The 16851-nt window shown below is 27.2% G+C and overlaps 1 protein-coding gene across 1 annotated transcript; it reads right to left on the bottom strand.

Moving 5' to 3' along the window:
• Positions 1–1591: 1591 nt before the first annotated feature.
• LOC148229252 (uncharacterized) lies at positions 1592–16435 on the bottom strand. The gene is made up of 2 exons (XM_088196481.1): positions 15334–16435; positions 1592–2035 (listed from the first exon to the last, which is right to left on the bottom strand). Exons 1-2 carry the CDS (start codon positions 16248–16250, stop codon positions 1669–1671), a joined length of 1284 nt encoding a protein of 427 aa, XP_088052607.1. The 5' UTR covers positions 16251–16435; the 3' UTR covers positions 1592–1668.
• Positions 16436–16851: the final 416 nt, after the last annotated feature.

Below are 16851 nucleotides of genomic sequence, written 5' to 3' on the forward strand. Positions count from 1 at the left end.
TAATTAGAGTGCTCTTCAAGTGTGATTGAATACTAATAATAAAAAAACCCTAATTGAGTCATATTATTTTTTTTTATTTAAATTTTAATTATTATAGTTATTGCAAATTATTGTAGTGTCATCGGAAAATATAGCAATTTTTGTTGAGCTCGTCTGAGGATGATTATTCATTTTATTTTACCGTCAATTATTTTATCTCTTATTAGGTCATATCCCAGTGTCTTCCTGGCATTCATATCTTCTTATATTAATGTTTTACATATTTTACTGATTTTTTTAAAGAGATGCATTTAAAAATTTGTAAATTTTTACAAGTGTCTTATTTGAGAAATTATTTAAATGTATTAAGTAAGTGATCACCGAAAGCTTCAGATTTTTACCTAACGTCTCTGGCTTATTTACCAATATTAAATCAGATTTGGGAGAGAATTGTTAAGGGGTTTCTATTTTTCAGGTAGAATTTGATTATTAAGAAGATTTTGTGTGGAAGTAGTTTCTTAATTTTGCAGACTTGTTAGAAGCCTGGATATATTTTAAAATATGTCTGAATAATATTTATTTATTTTTAAAGTCTTCGTTGATATATAAAATCACCTTCATTGATATAATAGATGCTAGATTATGCACTCATTTATTTTTACAAGTGCCCTTTTTTACCTTTCAGTAAGGTGATCGCGCATATTATCATTTTCTCTAAGCCATCCTTTTTCAAGTTTTTAATATTTTTTGAGCAGTGTTAATTAATTTAATTTTTATTAAATATGAGACGCTTTCCATGCTGCATCTTGTATATTTTTTTTTATATAATAAATTGCATTTTCTATGCCTTCAAAAAATTTTAATAATAGATTACAACTTATTCTTTCGTTTAATGTTTTTCTAGTCATCCCAGTCGGTTTTTTTTGTTGTATACAGTTTTTTTTCTATAACGTTACTGTCTATAAATTCCTAAATAAACTTTGCAAATACATTCAGCAAACTTGCAATATTTACTTGTATTTAAATAATTAATGTAAGTTGTATTTTATTAAAATAAACTATTTAGCTTTAATCTAGGAGTATAATTAAAATGTAAAAATATTAAATTCCAAATTTCGTAAGTAAATTATTTTTATATCGGTATAAATAAAACAACATTAAAATTAAATTCATGTATATTTTATATATTCGAGGACGGAATTATCAGTTATAAAATAAACTATAAACATCTACATAAAGTAATAATATGCATACAAAAATATTTGTATATCAATTGGCTAGAGCGATTTATAATAATAAAATAATGTCGTGTTTATAATAATTTTTATTTCGCATAAAATATTTTATTACGTTTAACTTATACATGAATATAAATTCGTTGTAAAAAACAGTACATTTATTTACACAAAAAAAACGACGTTATAGTATAATATATGCGAATGAAAAAAAAAACATAAAAGCGAATTATCATACCACATGCATATACAAAATATATACAAAAAATATTCACTTCAAAGTCAATCGTAAAAATACTAATAAAAAATGCAACGTATAAGAGATCACAAGAGTCATAGATTAATTTAATATATTATATAAAAAATATATTTACATATTTTTATTGGAAAATATCAAAGGCACTACAAATATCACGTTTTTATTGTCTTGAAAAATTAGATCACATTTTGTTGCTCAATCTTTGCTTGATATTTCTTCTATTGGAAAATTAGGATTTACATCTCCCAGAGAACTGCTCCCCGAAGATCCAGGGCCGGACGAAACGTTTCCTCCCAAATTGTGAGTTAAACTGTGCCGCCTGAGGTCACAGTTTCTTCTGAACACTTTGCCGCAAGAAGAACAGTTATATGGTTTGATGTCGGTGTGGGTCAAAAGGTGAGTTTTAAGATTAGATCTTTGATTGAAGCTTCGACTGCACACTGGACATTTATGTGGCGATTCTTCCATATGTAGAATTTTATGAACGGCTAACGTTCTCGACTGGCAGAATCCTTTGCCGCATTCCGTGCACTTGAAAGGCTTCTCTTTTGAGTGAATGTACCTGAAAATATAAATAAACAGTAATTAATATTTTTAATTCAATTATAGTATAATAAGTTTTCACTTTTAATATGATCTATTAATGCTACCCCATAGATATTGATCTTATTGTAATATTTTAGTGCTTAAGCAGCGTCGCTTAGACGTGTGTACATATTGTGTTATAATTTATAACTCGAATGCGTGGTAAACTAAAGGGCGTAGTCAACGAGGCGTTTAACCGTATAATTTCGGGCTCACACACTTCCCCCAAGGGCTGGAACAAATTGAAACATACAACGGTTATTTATTTCGGGGCCCTCCGTGAGAATGGGAAGAAAAACCTAACACGCGATCATTTAAGTATTGACCCACATATTGAGAAAAATCTTTCTCGTATATCATTTATTTTATTACTAGTCATAAATGTATACAATAAAAATATGGTTCAGATAATTCAATGGTTGGTTTTAAAATGATTAATTCAAAATTTGGCTTAAAAAGTTTTTAAACGTTGATTTTGCATTTCAGTTCAATAGAAATATGAGTCAGAAAATTTACTTACTCGAAATATGGTTTAAAAAAATTTTAACGTCAATTTTGCATTCATAAGAAAATATTATATAATTAGGTCGGGCAAAGAAAATATTTTTTATTTATACATAAAATATGTTTATTTTTATATGCAATATCTTACACAGTCAAGATATTATTTTAAGCTCAATTTTTCAAAAAAGTTTTATATAAATTCGATTAAACTAAAGCAGTTTTTGTAGTCATAAAAATCGTTATATTTTATATACAATAAAATACATACAAATCTATTTTTTGTAGGTATATTTATTATAAAAATATATATTTATTTATTTTACTCCTAGATTTTTTGACGAGCTTTTTTTTTTGAATAATATGATGGAAAATCAGTCTAAATCACGAACTTAGCCGAGATATTTATAATGTATTTTTCTTACTATAATTAAACATAGTGCAGTTATCGTGTCCTAAAAAAAATTTATATCCAACATAAATGATAACATTTTCTTTTTATTTTCTAATATAGAACATTTTTTACATCTTTATTTTTTACTTTATGTAAGAAATATATCATTCACGATAAAAAATCTTTTCATGAACTTATTTTTAAAAGATCTTATTTTATCAATGAAGAACAGTAGATATTTCTAATGATTCTTTATAATTTTTAAGTTTGTTGAAACGTAAATCTTATGTATAAAAATATTTATTAGAAAAGGTCTCATGTTAATAAGATTAAAATTATAAGAAAGTATTTAACTATAATATACGTACCTTATCTGTATATATATAATTTACAACAAGAAAGCTAAATAGGTTATTACAAAAGAATAAAAAACTTTACTTGAATTTCTTTACATATATTATTTTTTTGAAAAAATAAACCATTTTTAAAAATATATATTTTTAACGGAATTTTTTTAAATAAAATTCTTATTTAAACATATATTTATCATTATTTATTAAAATCCATTTTTAGAACATGGTTTATGGAAATATTATTAAAACTATGGCAGTTACTGTGTCCTAAAAAAACAATAACAATATTTTAAATGTTTTTTTTTATTATTAAGGTTTCTATTAAGAACGTTTTTAGCATATTTAAATTTTTCTAGGTAAGCAATATATTATTTACTGCAGAAAACCTTAAAAGAAAGTTAAAAAAAGGTAAAAAATCTTTACTTGAACTTTTTTTAAATATATTTACATAGATCTTATTTTATCGAAAAAATTTAAACTAAAAAATCAGTAGATATTTTTAGTGAAATCTTCATAGTTTAAAAAATGTTTAAATAAAATTTACTATAAATAAAAATAATGGTTTAACTGTAATTACCTTCAGTAAAATTAACTTTGGTTAAAAATCTAAAAATATATTTAAAATATTAAATCAATAAAACTTATTTATACAAATATTTGTTATTTATAAAAATAAATTCAACATGAAAATTTCTGAATATCTCAATATAACTATTATGAAAGTTAAGATGTTTTAGCTTTAAGGTATTTAAATTTATCTGTGCTCGCTACACTTAAAAATAGTATAAAAATTAAAGGTTTAACACTATGTATATAAGATTTTTGTATTATTTTTTTTCAATAAACATACTATTTAAAAAAAAATAAGCATATACAATAACTTTTGAACAAAGCAGCATATTTTTTTAAAACTTGTAAAAAAATATTGAGTAGTTAATTACTGAAAATTATGTTTTTTAAAGATTACATTGTTAAATAAATTATTAATACATATTATTTCCACAAATAGTATATTTTAAAACATTAATTTAAAAATAAAATGATTCTGTATAAAGTATTATTTAAAATTAAACTAACATAACAACTATCAAACTAAAATGCATTATTTGGATTTATTGTTATAATTAATAAAAATGTTGCTAATTATAAAAGCATACCAATTTACATTTTAATATAAAAAAACATAAAGGTATTATTGAAAAAGGCAAATTTTTAAAACAAACATTTAAAATATAGATTTTGACTCTCTATATATAACAGTTATAAAAACGTGTATGTTTTATGAAATGTCTTTAAAATCTTGTAAATGATATAATATGAATGTCAAATTTATATATAGTATCATCAAAATGTCTTAATTAACTGGTCGATATCTCTGCCTAAAAATAAATTCCTGCACAATAGATTAGTAGTGTAAGTTGATGACTAATACCTAAAAGAACTGGCTTCATATCACACATGGACCATAGTTTATTTTAAATTAGAATTAATAATTATTATTTAATTATAATTCCGATCGATCTTCAAAAATTAGGTAATTCTAGATTTTATTAATCTTGCGAATAAACATCTTAACGAATTAAATAGCGAGTATATTTATTGTGTTATAAAAATGTTTTCATTTACAGTCGATATCTTTGCTTAAAAATAAATTTCAGCACGTTAGATTCAGTGAAAAATACCTAAGATTAAAATTGCATATGAAGCGTATTGTTTATTTTTAATTTCTATCATTTCTTGGGGATCTAAATTAGTGACCATTATATAATTTTATTTTCGAAATATTATCACAGATTAAGTTTTCCAAGATCTTCCTAATCATAAAATGTATTGCAGTTAAGCTGTAATAATAATATATAAATAATGAAATGTATGTCACTAATTTACTAAATAATAAGTAGTTGCTGGTTGTACTTACACCATTGTAACGCATTAGGGTAAATACAATAATCACATAAATAACTGTCTCATAGTGCAATTATATGTCGAACTAATTAATAAAATAAATAATTATGTACTAAATTTTAATGGTTCTGTTTATTAACAATGGTCTTCCTCTTTTCTTCGCCTTAAACTTAAACTATATTGTTTGATTTATGTAGGGTATTTCATTGATTTATACATAACGATCATTTTAACATATTCATTCCCACTCGAAACAATCGTAATAAATATCTAATAACTACAATTTTCACCGGCTACTGAATCCTTTTTCAATTATACGGATTGTATCTCTATATCCCAATTAGCCATCGGCCTTTATTAAAGCGCTTAATTATAAATTGCGTCCGCCTTCCATTTTAACCGAGCGCCGCGAAAGGGTTAAAAAGGCAAATTGGATAATTGTCGACTATTAATTCTTTAAAGCTGTGATTTTGATATTACTGCATGCGCGGATAATAATATACGGTTCGCCAAAAGCGCTCTGGGCTAGATATCTAAAAATTATACACATCTGAGCGATTTGGAACCGATATCGATGTATGATTATCAGATTCGAGATGATATAAATAACCCGTTTAGGATATGGTTCGATTATGCGGCGTTAACGCCGATAATTAACGGTTTAGATGGAATAAAAGCGATTTATAATCGAAGCCTTGCGGTCATTGTTATTTTGAACCAATAGGTGCAAATATTTCTGTGGCTGTCTATTTCAATAAACATATTGGTGTACTATCACAAAAATATTTTGTGATAGTGATTTTTATTGCTTTGTATATTATGTATTGTTTTTTTAAAAAGATTTAGTTTCGCTCATCTTTCGCGGTGTCAACGTAATTGTTTGAATTCTGCGCGCGCCTCATTTGATGATTCATTACGCATTTTATGTAATTATTATTTTTTAAATATTTATGTAATTTTATAAAAAAATATCAAATAAAAAACATATTTATTTAAGTTTTGAAAATTTATCGTAAGGAAAACATAGTAGAAGATTTGATAATATTAATCTAGAGATTGTATTTAATAATAGTGATCCAAATAAAATTACATAATATTATACCTTATTTATTATTTATATTAAATTTAAAATTAAAATGTGTAATTTTGTTAATTATATTACTGAAATATAAAAAACCGAAAAAATATTATGATTTTTAATTTTTAATTTTAATTTAATTTTTTGTAAATCTTTCATTGAAATATAACAGACATTGACCCAATGCATTATAACAAAGTAAATACAATCTACAACTACTAAGTAGTGAGACACTATAGAAGAAAAAGAGCCTAAATGTTTCGCTACGCGGCTAAATGAGCAATATAAAATTCAATTAATCATATTACAATAGCTAAATAATTTTATTTATTTATTTTAAATATTTTGTTAAAATGTGACAGTCGTTAGCCTAATGCATTACAATGGGGTAAACACAATCAACAACTATTAAGTAGCATTGAGACATCAGACCTTAATCAAAGTCTGTAAAACAGTGACATCTATTTTATCAATTATATAATATTATAAACCACTTCATGTTTTTGAACAAGATAAACTCGCAGACAAAGCATGCTCGCCAGTTGCCACTTGACGCATAGTAGAAATTTATACATATCAGTTCTTCTGTTTTCTTCATTAAAAAACAAAATAAAATCTTGTGTAAGCATTATACTTTGTTCAGTTATTTGTAAGATTATTTCGTAACTTATTTAATCTTTTAAGCTGGATCGCCGTACCTGTACGGCGGTCGATATTTATGTATCGAAGTACCCTAGATAGTCATATATTATATTCATATAATATTTTTTATTTGATATAATGTGAATGATTTTTATAGAAAATATATATAATATAATACAAAATAATATTTAAAAAAATAGTGAGAACCTCTAAATTGATATAAAGAAATCCAAATAATGTAAAATAAATTAACGAAATTTAATAATAGAAAAGTGTAAAATAAATTAATAACACATACTAATATGAAAAAGTGGTTAAATAAATCTAAACAATTAAGTGTTAAAAATCACTGGTTTTCTATAAATAAATTACAACACAAATAATTATGGAAAAATACGTAAAATTAATTCACTCCCATTAATAACAAATGTGTATAAATTAACTCACTACTCAAAGGGTTAATTATTTTTGTCGTAACAAAGTTTTAAAAGAATTATAATATTTTTTTTTAATATTTAGGCTAGAATATTTAAGTTGAATAATCGAACTTTTAAATATTAAAAAATAGTCTAAACATCATATTGATGACTTTGAACGTAAATTGTTTAACTCTGTATTTAGCAAATTTAGATTAGAACAAATTTTTGGTTATTTCTAAAGTTATCTAGATTTTTATGTTATTTTAAGGGCAACATTTTCATTAGCTCATTCACCTAAACATTATTTTCTAATTCAAAGTTCACAAATTTAATAGTAGTTTATAACAAAAAAGTAAAAAGGGAATGTTTTAGTTATATTTTATAGTAACATACTAAATTTGAAATTTGTGTCTTTACCAAAAAGTCAAATCTAAGTTAAATTCAGTTAACTTCACTATACATACATATATAAGAAAATTATTTACACCATTTTTGAAAGATGTATTTTTTTATTGAAATTTTCTGGTATTTATGACACATTGCATTGAAATATTCACAAACAGTGAATGTGTATTATCAGCTAAGCTATATTTTCATTATAGTATCGGTGAAATCATATCTAAATATATATTTCTACTAGTAAAAATATAATTTAAATGATACGCACACAAATTAAATGCTACTCTATAATGTCTATCAAACTAAATTTCATATTAGAGAAACGTATATTTGTTGTTAAATTCAAACCTGAATAAACCAAATTTGACATAATGAACGTTTATTTGTTTAGGTTAAGTTTTGGTTCGATCAGCAAATAGACGTTTTGCAACTGGTTTTATAGACATTTTAGTGCAGCGTATAATTTCACTAGTTGAATTTTTGCTATTAGAAATATTTATATCTACCGGTGAAAATGAATTCGCTTATGATTTCATTGAAACAGTAAGTAAAATTATATTTAAACTAGTGAAATATCATTTAACTGAAAAATACACATTCACTATAACATAAATTAATATATGTTATGTTTTATAATATTAAAAATAAATAAAATAAAGTTCATAACAACTTTGAACGTTGTTATTGTATAATTACAATCATTGCGCGTAACCACTGTTTACATTACATTACTTTATTATATAATATTTATTCTTGTAAAACCATAAAATTTACACACGCACTGAAAATTACTTTTATCGCACGCTTCATAGCGCAATGAATAAATTACCAAACGTTATTAAGCGTGTAACGCAAACAGCAAGTAAAACGAGCTGAGAGCGTGAATAATACACGTGTTTATAATAAACATGATCACGTTATTGCCGAGTCGTCCGCTTTTACACCTGGACCACTGTTCATCTCGGTTTCGTTCTTTAGTCTTATCTTCTTCTCAGTGTGTGTGTGTGTGGTTATTTTTTTTCATTCTCAAATCGTGCTCTCAGCGGAATTCTTTCGACGGGTAACATTATCACCTCGTCCAGCGTGGGTCTTAATTTATTTACGCTGAAAATTAAATAATAAAGTGTGTGTAAGACAAAAAAAGTCAGAGACTCGTTCGCGTTCTCGAGTCTTGCGCCGCTCGAGATTGAGAAATAATCCGCGCTCACCTTTGATCGTCTCGTTTAATTAATTACAATACGGAGAGAGACGGTTAATCTGGCTTTCGGGATTTATTCGTTATACTGTATCAACATTTTATTTATTCATATAATTTTTTTACAAAGATGATAAAAAAATGTTTTTTTTTGTTTGCATAAAAAGCGTATCTGATCAAATTGGACTCTAAATCTTTTATCTTTGTCGATTTTTATGAATCATCTCGGCTAAGGATAAAACAATGTGTTTTTGTGATGCTTCGATATGAAATGACAAATAAAGTTAGCGTATTTATTGCGAATCGTTGAATAATTTTGACTCAAAGTTATTTTTATATATTTGAACCCAAAATTTATCATTTGTAATAAAGAAATATTTTTCCTAATGCTTATGATTTAATTTATTTAGTTAATAAAAACTGATATGTTTATGTAATAAATTAAAAAATGAAATAATATAATTAAAATAGAGTCAGTATGTATTATTTGTACACGTCAGATATTTTTTTGAAAGTGGTATATGTTCGTTTTTGTAAAAGAAATTAGTCAAAAATATTTGAACCGTATTATCGCAGGAATGTTTTTATTGAAAGTTGAATAAGTTTATTTGTAATAATATAACTTTATGAATTTACTGATTTTTGTACCCCATATTCACTATGCTAAGTAGAAAAAATACATAATATTAAAATATGAATAATTTTTTTATTAGTAGTCATCTGAAGTAATTTACTTTACATATTTGTTTATTAAAAATTCATTTTCATATAACTGCAATTATTTCTTAATAAATTCCATTATTCTTTTTCTAACATGTCTTATTTTTTGTACTAAAAATTCAAAACTTTAATAAAAATATTTATTTAAAATTGCTATTGTTTATAATTTGTTATTTTTGAAGCTGGTCCATTTGAAGCTAAATCATTAATTATTAATGCATAATAAAATATAACAATATTGACTAACGTTTGCTAATATTTTTAAATTGATTCAAACGCAAGCTCTTTACTATCTCAATGTATGATTAAATGGACTTATACCACTTTCAAAAATGACAGCTCATGTAATGAATTAAATAATAAAGTAATTATAATTACAATTAACTAAAATATATTAAGCAATATAAAGCTGAAAGCTATGCCCTTATATTGTTTAAATAGATTATCATGTAACCATAGGGCTATTTTTAAATTCAATATGTGCTACATATTATTTTTCTGTAGACATCATAATAAACTATTTTTATATTTATTTTTTAATTTAAATTCAAAGGTGGGCCTTCCGAGAGAGTTGTAAGTCTCTGACTATTGACCTAAAGGACCTGGGTTTAAATCCCATACGAATCTTAGTTTTTTTAAATTTCTATCGCGTCTTGTATCGGAATTAGGGATTATTATATAATTATAATCCCAAACGATCAACACAGATTAAGTTTACCTAGATTTTCTAATCTCACGGATGAATATGAAGGTGATTAAATAAAATAAAGCTAGGTTGTACATATCTGGTATTGAAACTTCGCTAATAATGAGCTAATACAGCTCATAGAGAATATCTTATATGTATTAAAAATAAAAAAATAGAAGGAAAAAGGATAAATTCCTGGACCCGTTCTCATTTAAGGGCCTGACTCTTAAAAAAATCATAGAAAAAATATATTTCTTAAAAAAGTAAAAATCGCCTCAAATAATGAATCTGAATACAGTTGTTTGAGATGAATGTACTGATGTATTTTATAAAAAATAATAAATAAAATAAATCTGAACAATAAATAAAATAAATCTGAATACAGTTTTTTGAGATGAATGTACTGATTCCTTCAGTCCTTTTTATACATACAATAAATAAAAGGAGCGGAACATTGCCTTCAAAAGCACCCACTTCTTAGGTAGTACTTTCACAATAAACATAATTATTCAAAGGGACAGATTGTAGTTTTTTGACTTGGCTCCGTTTGTGTTAAAATTTGTTTGCAAATTTTTGTTGACTTTATTGCTTTATGATCCTTTAAAACATATTAAACATGAAAGCAAATATTATAACAGCCTCGAATCAATCCCGAAATTATTTTTAAAATATCATTTCAGTAAAATTATATCGGAATACATTTTCACCAGTGGATATATATTTTTTCTATATCTAGTAATATATATTATATATTTACATACTTATCATTATTTATTTACATGTAAGGTATAAACGTTGCATTGAATGTGTATTTTTTGGTAAAGTAATATTTTGACTAGTAAAGTCCAAATCATATTTTTACCAGCGAAAACATAATTTAACTGATAGGCGCTAATATACTGCTCTAAAATGTCTATGAAACTCAATTTTACAGTTGCGAAACGTTCATTTGCTGTTCAAACCCAAACCTAACCTAATGAAAGTACTAAAATTAATTATAGTCTTAGAACTTTTATTAGGCCAAGTCAAAATAAAATGTTTTCTTCTGAAAATATTTAGTCAGTTATAAACCCACTTTCAAATTAATTGCAAATGTTTTTTATAGATTGAAGTATTTGGACTTTCATTGAAAATTCTAAATATTAATGTCTAATTTGAACCATTAATTTTTTAAATATTTAAATCCAAAAAGTTAAGGGTCCGGTATTAGCACACTCGCTAGCTTCGGTACCTCACGATAGTGAGGTAACAACAGCTAGTATTATACATAAAACTCTCTAACAGTGGATGTTATATATTATATTGGTACATATATTTATTTAAATAACTGGAACGACATATAATTTAACTGTCAGACAGTTATTTATCTTTTGTATATTTAATATTGTAGCAAAACAGGCGTTAGACCAATGCGTTACAACAGGGTAGACGCAATCAACAACTACTAAATAATTAGTGAGCCAATGAATTGATCATATGAACGATCTAGCTCGATTTATTTTAATTATTCATCACGATATTTATCCGCGAGATTAGAAAAATCTAGGAAAACCTGATCTGTGATGCTTGATCAGAATTATGACCACATATTACTCCTTAATTCTGATCTTCTAGATACAATAAACATTTAATTACACTAGGGCTTATATGGGATTGTAACCCAGATCTTTCAGGTACTAGTCATTGATATATAAATAAAAAATAGCTTCCTGTATTTTATGTTAATTATATTTATGTATTTATCATATATATTAATCAAAGCAGCTGTTTATATAATATATTGATATTTTTTTTAATTATTGGTGTATTCAAAATATGCATGGTTAATTATTGGTATATTCAAAATATGCAAAATATGCATTTTTGTTGTCCAAATTACCTAAAATTCTGAAGATTAAAAAGTTTAATCCATATTCAATTACATTTGGTATATACACTCCTTATTTATCACTTTGAATTCATAACGATTAAAATAATAAGCTAAAATTGGCGATATGTATGTTTACAATAGCTCATTGGTAAATAAAGCCATGTGAAAAAAGATTAGACAGTCGTTCGACCGTTGAACGGAAATGTGCTTATCAATTGTGGTTATATTGGCGTTGTAAATATTTTATTGCTTTCAAATATCACGATGGTTATAAATGATGAATTGCCCATCATTAAATGATTTCAAAATAGTCGATAGTATTATTTTTTCAAATACATAATCGACCCATAATGATCGGCAATAAAACTACACACATCTGCTGTAAGTAGACTTTGATTATCCTTGATATATTCTCAACTTTTTCATTTACAATTTAAAAAAAATGCTGTCAGGATCGAATGGTGTCACTTTTCATGGATTGGCGATATGTTGAGAGAAATTACGACCAATTTAAAGGGCATTTTAGCGACGGGGAGACCTTTTAGAGGCGCGAGATAACCCGTTAAGAATGGCGGTTCTTCGAATCGAAAAGTCGATTCGTAAAAAATAATCAAATATTCATATTGTTGTGTGCGATGTCGCATTTGTACATCTGGGCAAAATGTCGTTTTGTGTGTGTAAAACGATACGGCAATATCACATTTCTCGGATAGTTCCGAAATCGAATTATGGCTTTGACAGCTTGTTGCATATTCAAGTGCCAATAAATATTTTGGATACAAGCGCGAGACGACAGGTGATAGTTTTGTGTGTAAATGAATAGGCGTAACAGCCAAACACGGTCCGAGAAAAGGTAAAAAAGTTGACAATAAAACGACAGTTAAAACGATCTCAATGTCAGCTTTATGCGGTGAATTGGTCGATTTTTATAACCGGCTCGACGTATAAAAATTTGATGAATACGAACACACAATGAGCATCATTTATGATCATTTTTTTTATAAAAAAAATCGTATTATATTTAGATAAACTTATCAATGATAAATAATAGTTTATGTTATTAATAATTAAGTCCAATATAAGATATAATTAATTACGATGACCTGTGTTCGAATATTGAATGGATTTAGGGCAATGGTGGGCGCTTTATACCTGGATGCAAGATTTACACAATAGTTCGTCCGACTGAATCCGAATATTTGTAAGACGTTAAAATATATCAAACCATTTAATTAGTTGCATCATTAACCATATAACATAATTACATATATGATAAAGTAAAAATTATAATTTTTCACACTTCCATTTTTATTTCTCAAAAACATAAGACGATAATATAATATACCTTAGCTAAGTATGATATATAACCAATCTTGACTAATGACTTTAAACCAAGGAGCTCAAAAAATAGATTAGATACTATTAAAATATCTTATATCGCCATTATCAAAGCAATAATAGGAACACTCTTACATTTAGCAATATTTTTAAAGCAATTAACCATTTATCCGATTAAAATCTTATAAAAAAAATGAAGTCAACTTAAAATTACTATAGTGGTTATACTGTTTTTATAACTTTATTTTTACTTTATCAATGTATATTTAATTTTATGATTTTTTTAATTTTTATAATAGAATTTTAAATTGATTGCTATTATTAATATGAAGTAAAAAACAAAGAACTTAAAAAAGAATTTGTCAGTTGATTAATTTTAATTGATATAAAATTAAATTTTGACTTAGATGTTTGTTTCTCTGAATTACAGAAAATTGGTGACCCCAATCAAATATATTGTGTAAAGGCAATTTATGATCCAATCATTTGAAAATAAAAATTCCTCAAAATGTTCTAGTTTGGTTAAATAAATAAATAAGTAATCGACCAAAACACCTTTAATAAAAATACTTATGCCACAAAGATAATATAGTTCTATTGTAAATACATATAAATTTAAACACTGGTTTTAAATGTAACAATTTTTTATCTAAAATTTAATTATCGTATATTTGATTTGGTACTTTTGCTTAAGGAAAACATTAAATATTTTTATTAAAATAATAAATACTATGTATATGTTTTTAATGTTTTCAAAAATTTATACAAAATATTGTTTAGTATTTTTTGGGTGCTATTTTAAAAGGGAATTATTTTAAGAAATATGTGCTGTTAAATAAATACTTTGTTCCATAAAACGAATTGTTTGTGCATTTATGTTATGTAAATATTCGGATTTTTCTTCAGAAAAGCGTTCTTATGAAAAAATAAAACATATTAATTTATTAATAATTTTAAAATTAAAATAGCGTTAGTTGAACTAGTTGTCTAATTAGTCAAATTAATTTTTTTTTTACTGTTTATTAAACATTTATTATTTTTATAAAAATAATAAAAATATTGAAGCAGCATATTAAAATTGTAATATATATTTTATTCTCGTACCTAATAACATACACATGTAGATGTGATTATTAGTTTTGTCAAATTTTTTTACAGCGGTTTTTGTATTTAAATTTAAATATTTAGATAAAAAAATAGTTTTCACTGAATATTGATGATGTCATTAATATTAAGTATAATATTTATTTATACATGTAATTAAAGCACCTGTTGCTTAATTCAAAGGGCATTTCCTATAGGTGTTTATTCCAAGTAATCGGGATGATACACGGATGCGATACTAAAGATCTTCCAAGAACTGAATCGTGATTAACAAAAAAAAAACATGATTCATAAATTATGATGAAACAAAAGAGCTACACATACACACATATAATTAAGTATGTTCATAAGAACATAATCTGCATTCTTGAACATTCTAAATTAGGAACGATTATGACAAGCTGTTAGCATAACGACGATATTGAGAATAGACGTGTTGAATTGAGCGAGAAAAAAACCTAAGCGTGTCTGAAGAAACAATTTTTAAAAATCAACGGCCAATCATATTATTCAATCAATCTTGGGTTCGAATCGTTCCATAGAACAACCCAACAAAAAACATAACAGGCGCTGTCTGACCTGCGTTGCCTTCTTCCTTTGTCATCGTACTTAGCACCTGTTCGACATCTGGGCTATATATATAATTAAAATTCAAAAAATCAGACATACCTGTGATCTCTTAGATGGTCTTGCCTCCTGAAGGCTTTCCCGCAAATGTCACATGAATAGGGCCGCTCGTCTGTGTGCGTGCGTTCGTGTATTAATAAATTATAAGATTTTGTAAATTGTCTATTGCAGAATTTGCATATGAACTGCTTTTTAGGCCTAGGCGTTCCAGGTGTGCTCCGCTGTCTCACTGTAGTGCCATTAGTTGAAGATGTGGCTGGGCTTAAAGCAGTTTTGCTGGTGGATGGTGTTTGTGTGGGTGATGTAGATTGATATACAGCGCTCATTAGAAGACTTGCAGACTGATTATCTAATGAGAATTCGTCTTCATTGTCTAGTAAAGCTAGATCTTCTTCCACTTCTTCCGATAGATCCACGTCTTCAGCTGTCAAAGCTACCGATTCTGGTGTTGATATGTGGTCGGTTATTTGCGGCGAGTATGGTCTCGGTTGTTCTAAATCAAATTCTGATATCTTAGCGCCGTTTGCTGCTAGTTTGAGGATGTCTATCTTTTTGGGCGTCGGTGTTGGAACTGCGAGTCTTTGTAAGGTTAGGTATGATTCTAAAGCTTGTAGGTTTAGGGCGGCCGCTGCTGCTGATGACGGCGGTAGGAGAGCAGCTCTTTGCAAGGAACTAACCATGGCGCTTTGTAACGATAGGACTACGCCTTGCAAGAGGCTTTCTTGTAACCTTGCTGCTGTTTCTGCGTTATTGTTCTCGTTGATTTTGGTGTCTTCTAAGGTTATTATGGAGTTCATTTCTGTGCTTTTTGAGTCTTGTATCTGTAAGTTGTTTTTGAGCTTGATGATGGCTGATTCCAAGTTGGCGTTGCCTTTGGATTTGGACTGTTCTTGGTCTTGCATCATGATCTGGTGGCGACCATGCTTTGTGGTGGCAGGGTTGTTGTGGTTGATCGGCATTCAGATTGTATTGTGTCACGACAGCATGGTCGAACAGTCTGATTTGTGTTATCGCGTTTTCGGCGTTGAGTTGTGGCAGTGTTACTGCGGCGGACTGCGAGCACGCGCGTATTCTACAGTATTCACAGATGGAACACGCGCTCGGACACGCGACGTACTCTCGAGCCGGCACGCGGCGTAGAACTGGCGTCGTGGCGCCGCCTCCCCCGCGCGAGCCCCTCCCGCAGCCCCCTGCTGACCAATCGCGGCGCTCGCTTGGACATATAGCCGTCTCTGTCCGGCAGAGTCCGCTCGGTGTCCGAACTGTGCTCGAACTGTGCCCGAAGCTCGAGTACGATTATACCCCGAGCTATAATGATGCGACAATTAACCGTGTAATTATACAAAGTTTACAGAAAACGTACGATTTTACGATCAATTAAGGCGATCCGCTTTGGGTATTCGAAATGATATTTATCTATGAATATGCATGTTGTATTATGAATAAAACGTCGTGTTTGATCGCCTACTTTTAGTCATAAAAGTCAATTCTACACATACATAATCATTTTTTTTAAATAAAAAAAAATCTGAAACATGTAATGACTAAGCCTCATACATT

The sequence above is a fragment of the Plectrocnemia conspersa genome, unplaced genomic scaffold (genome assembly GCF_051122295.1).
Source record: "Plectrocnemia conspersa isolate PC_06_02 unplaced genomic scaffold, ASM5112229v1 ptg000011l, whole genome shotgun sequence".
Taxonomy (NCBI): domain Eukaryota; kingdom Metazoa; phylum Arthropoda; class Insecta; order Trichoptera; family Polycentropodidae; genus Plectrocnemia; species Plectrocnemia conspersa.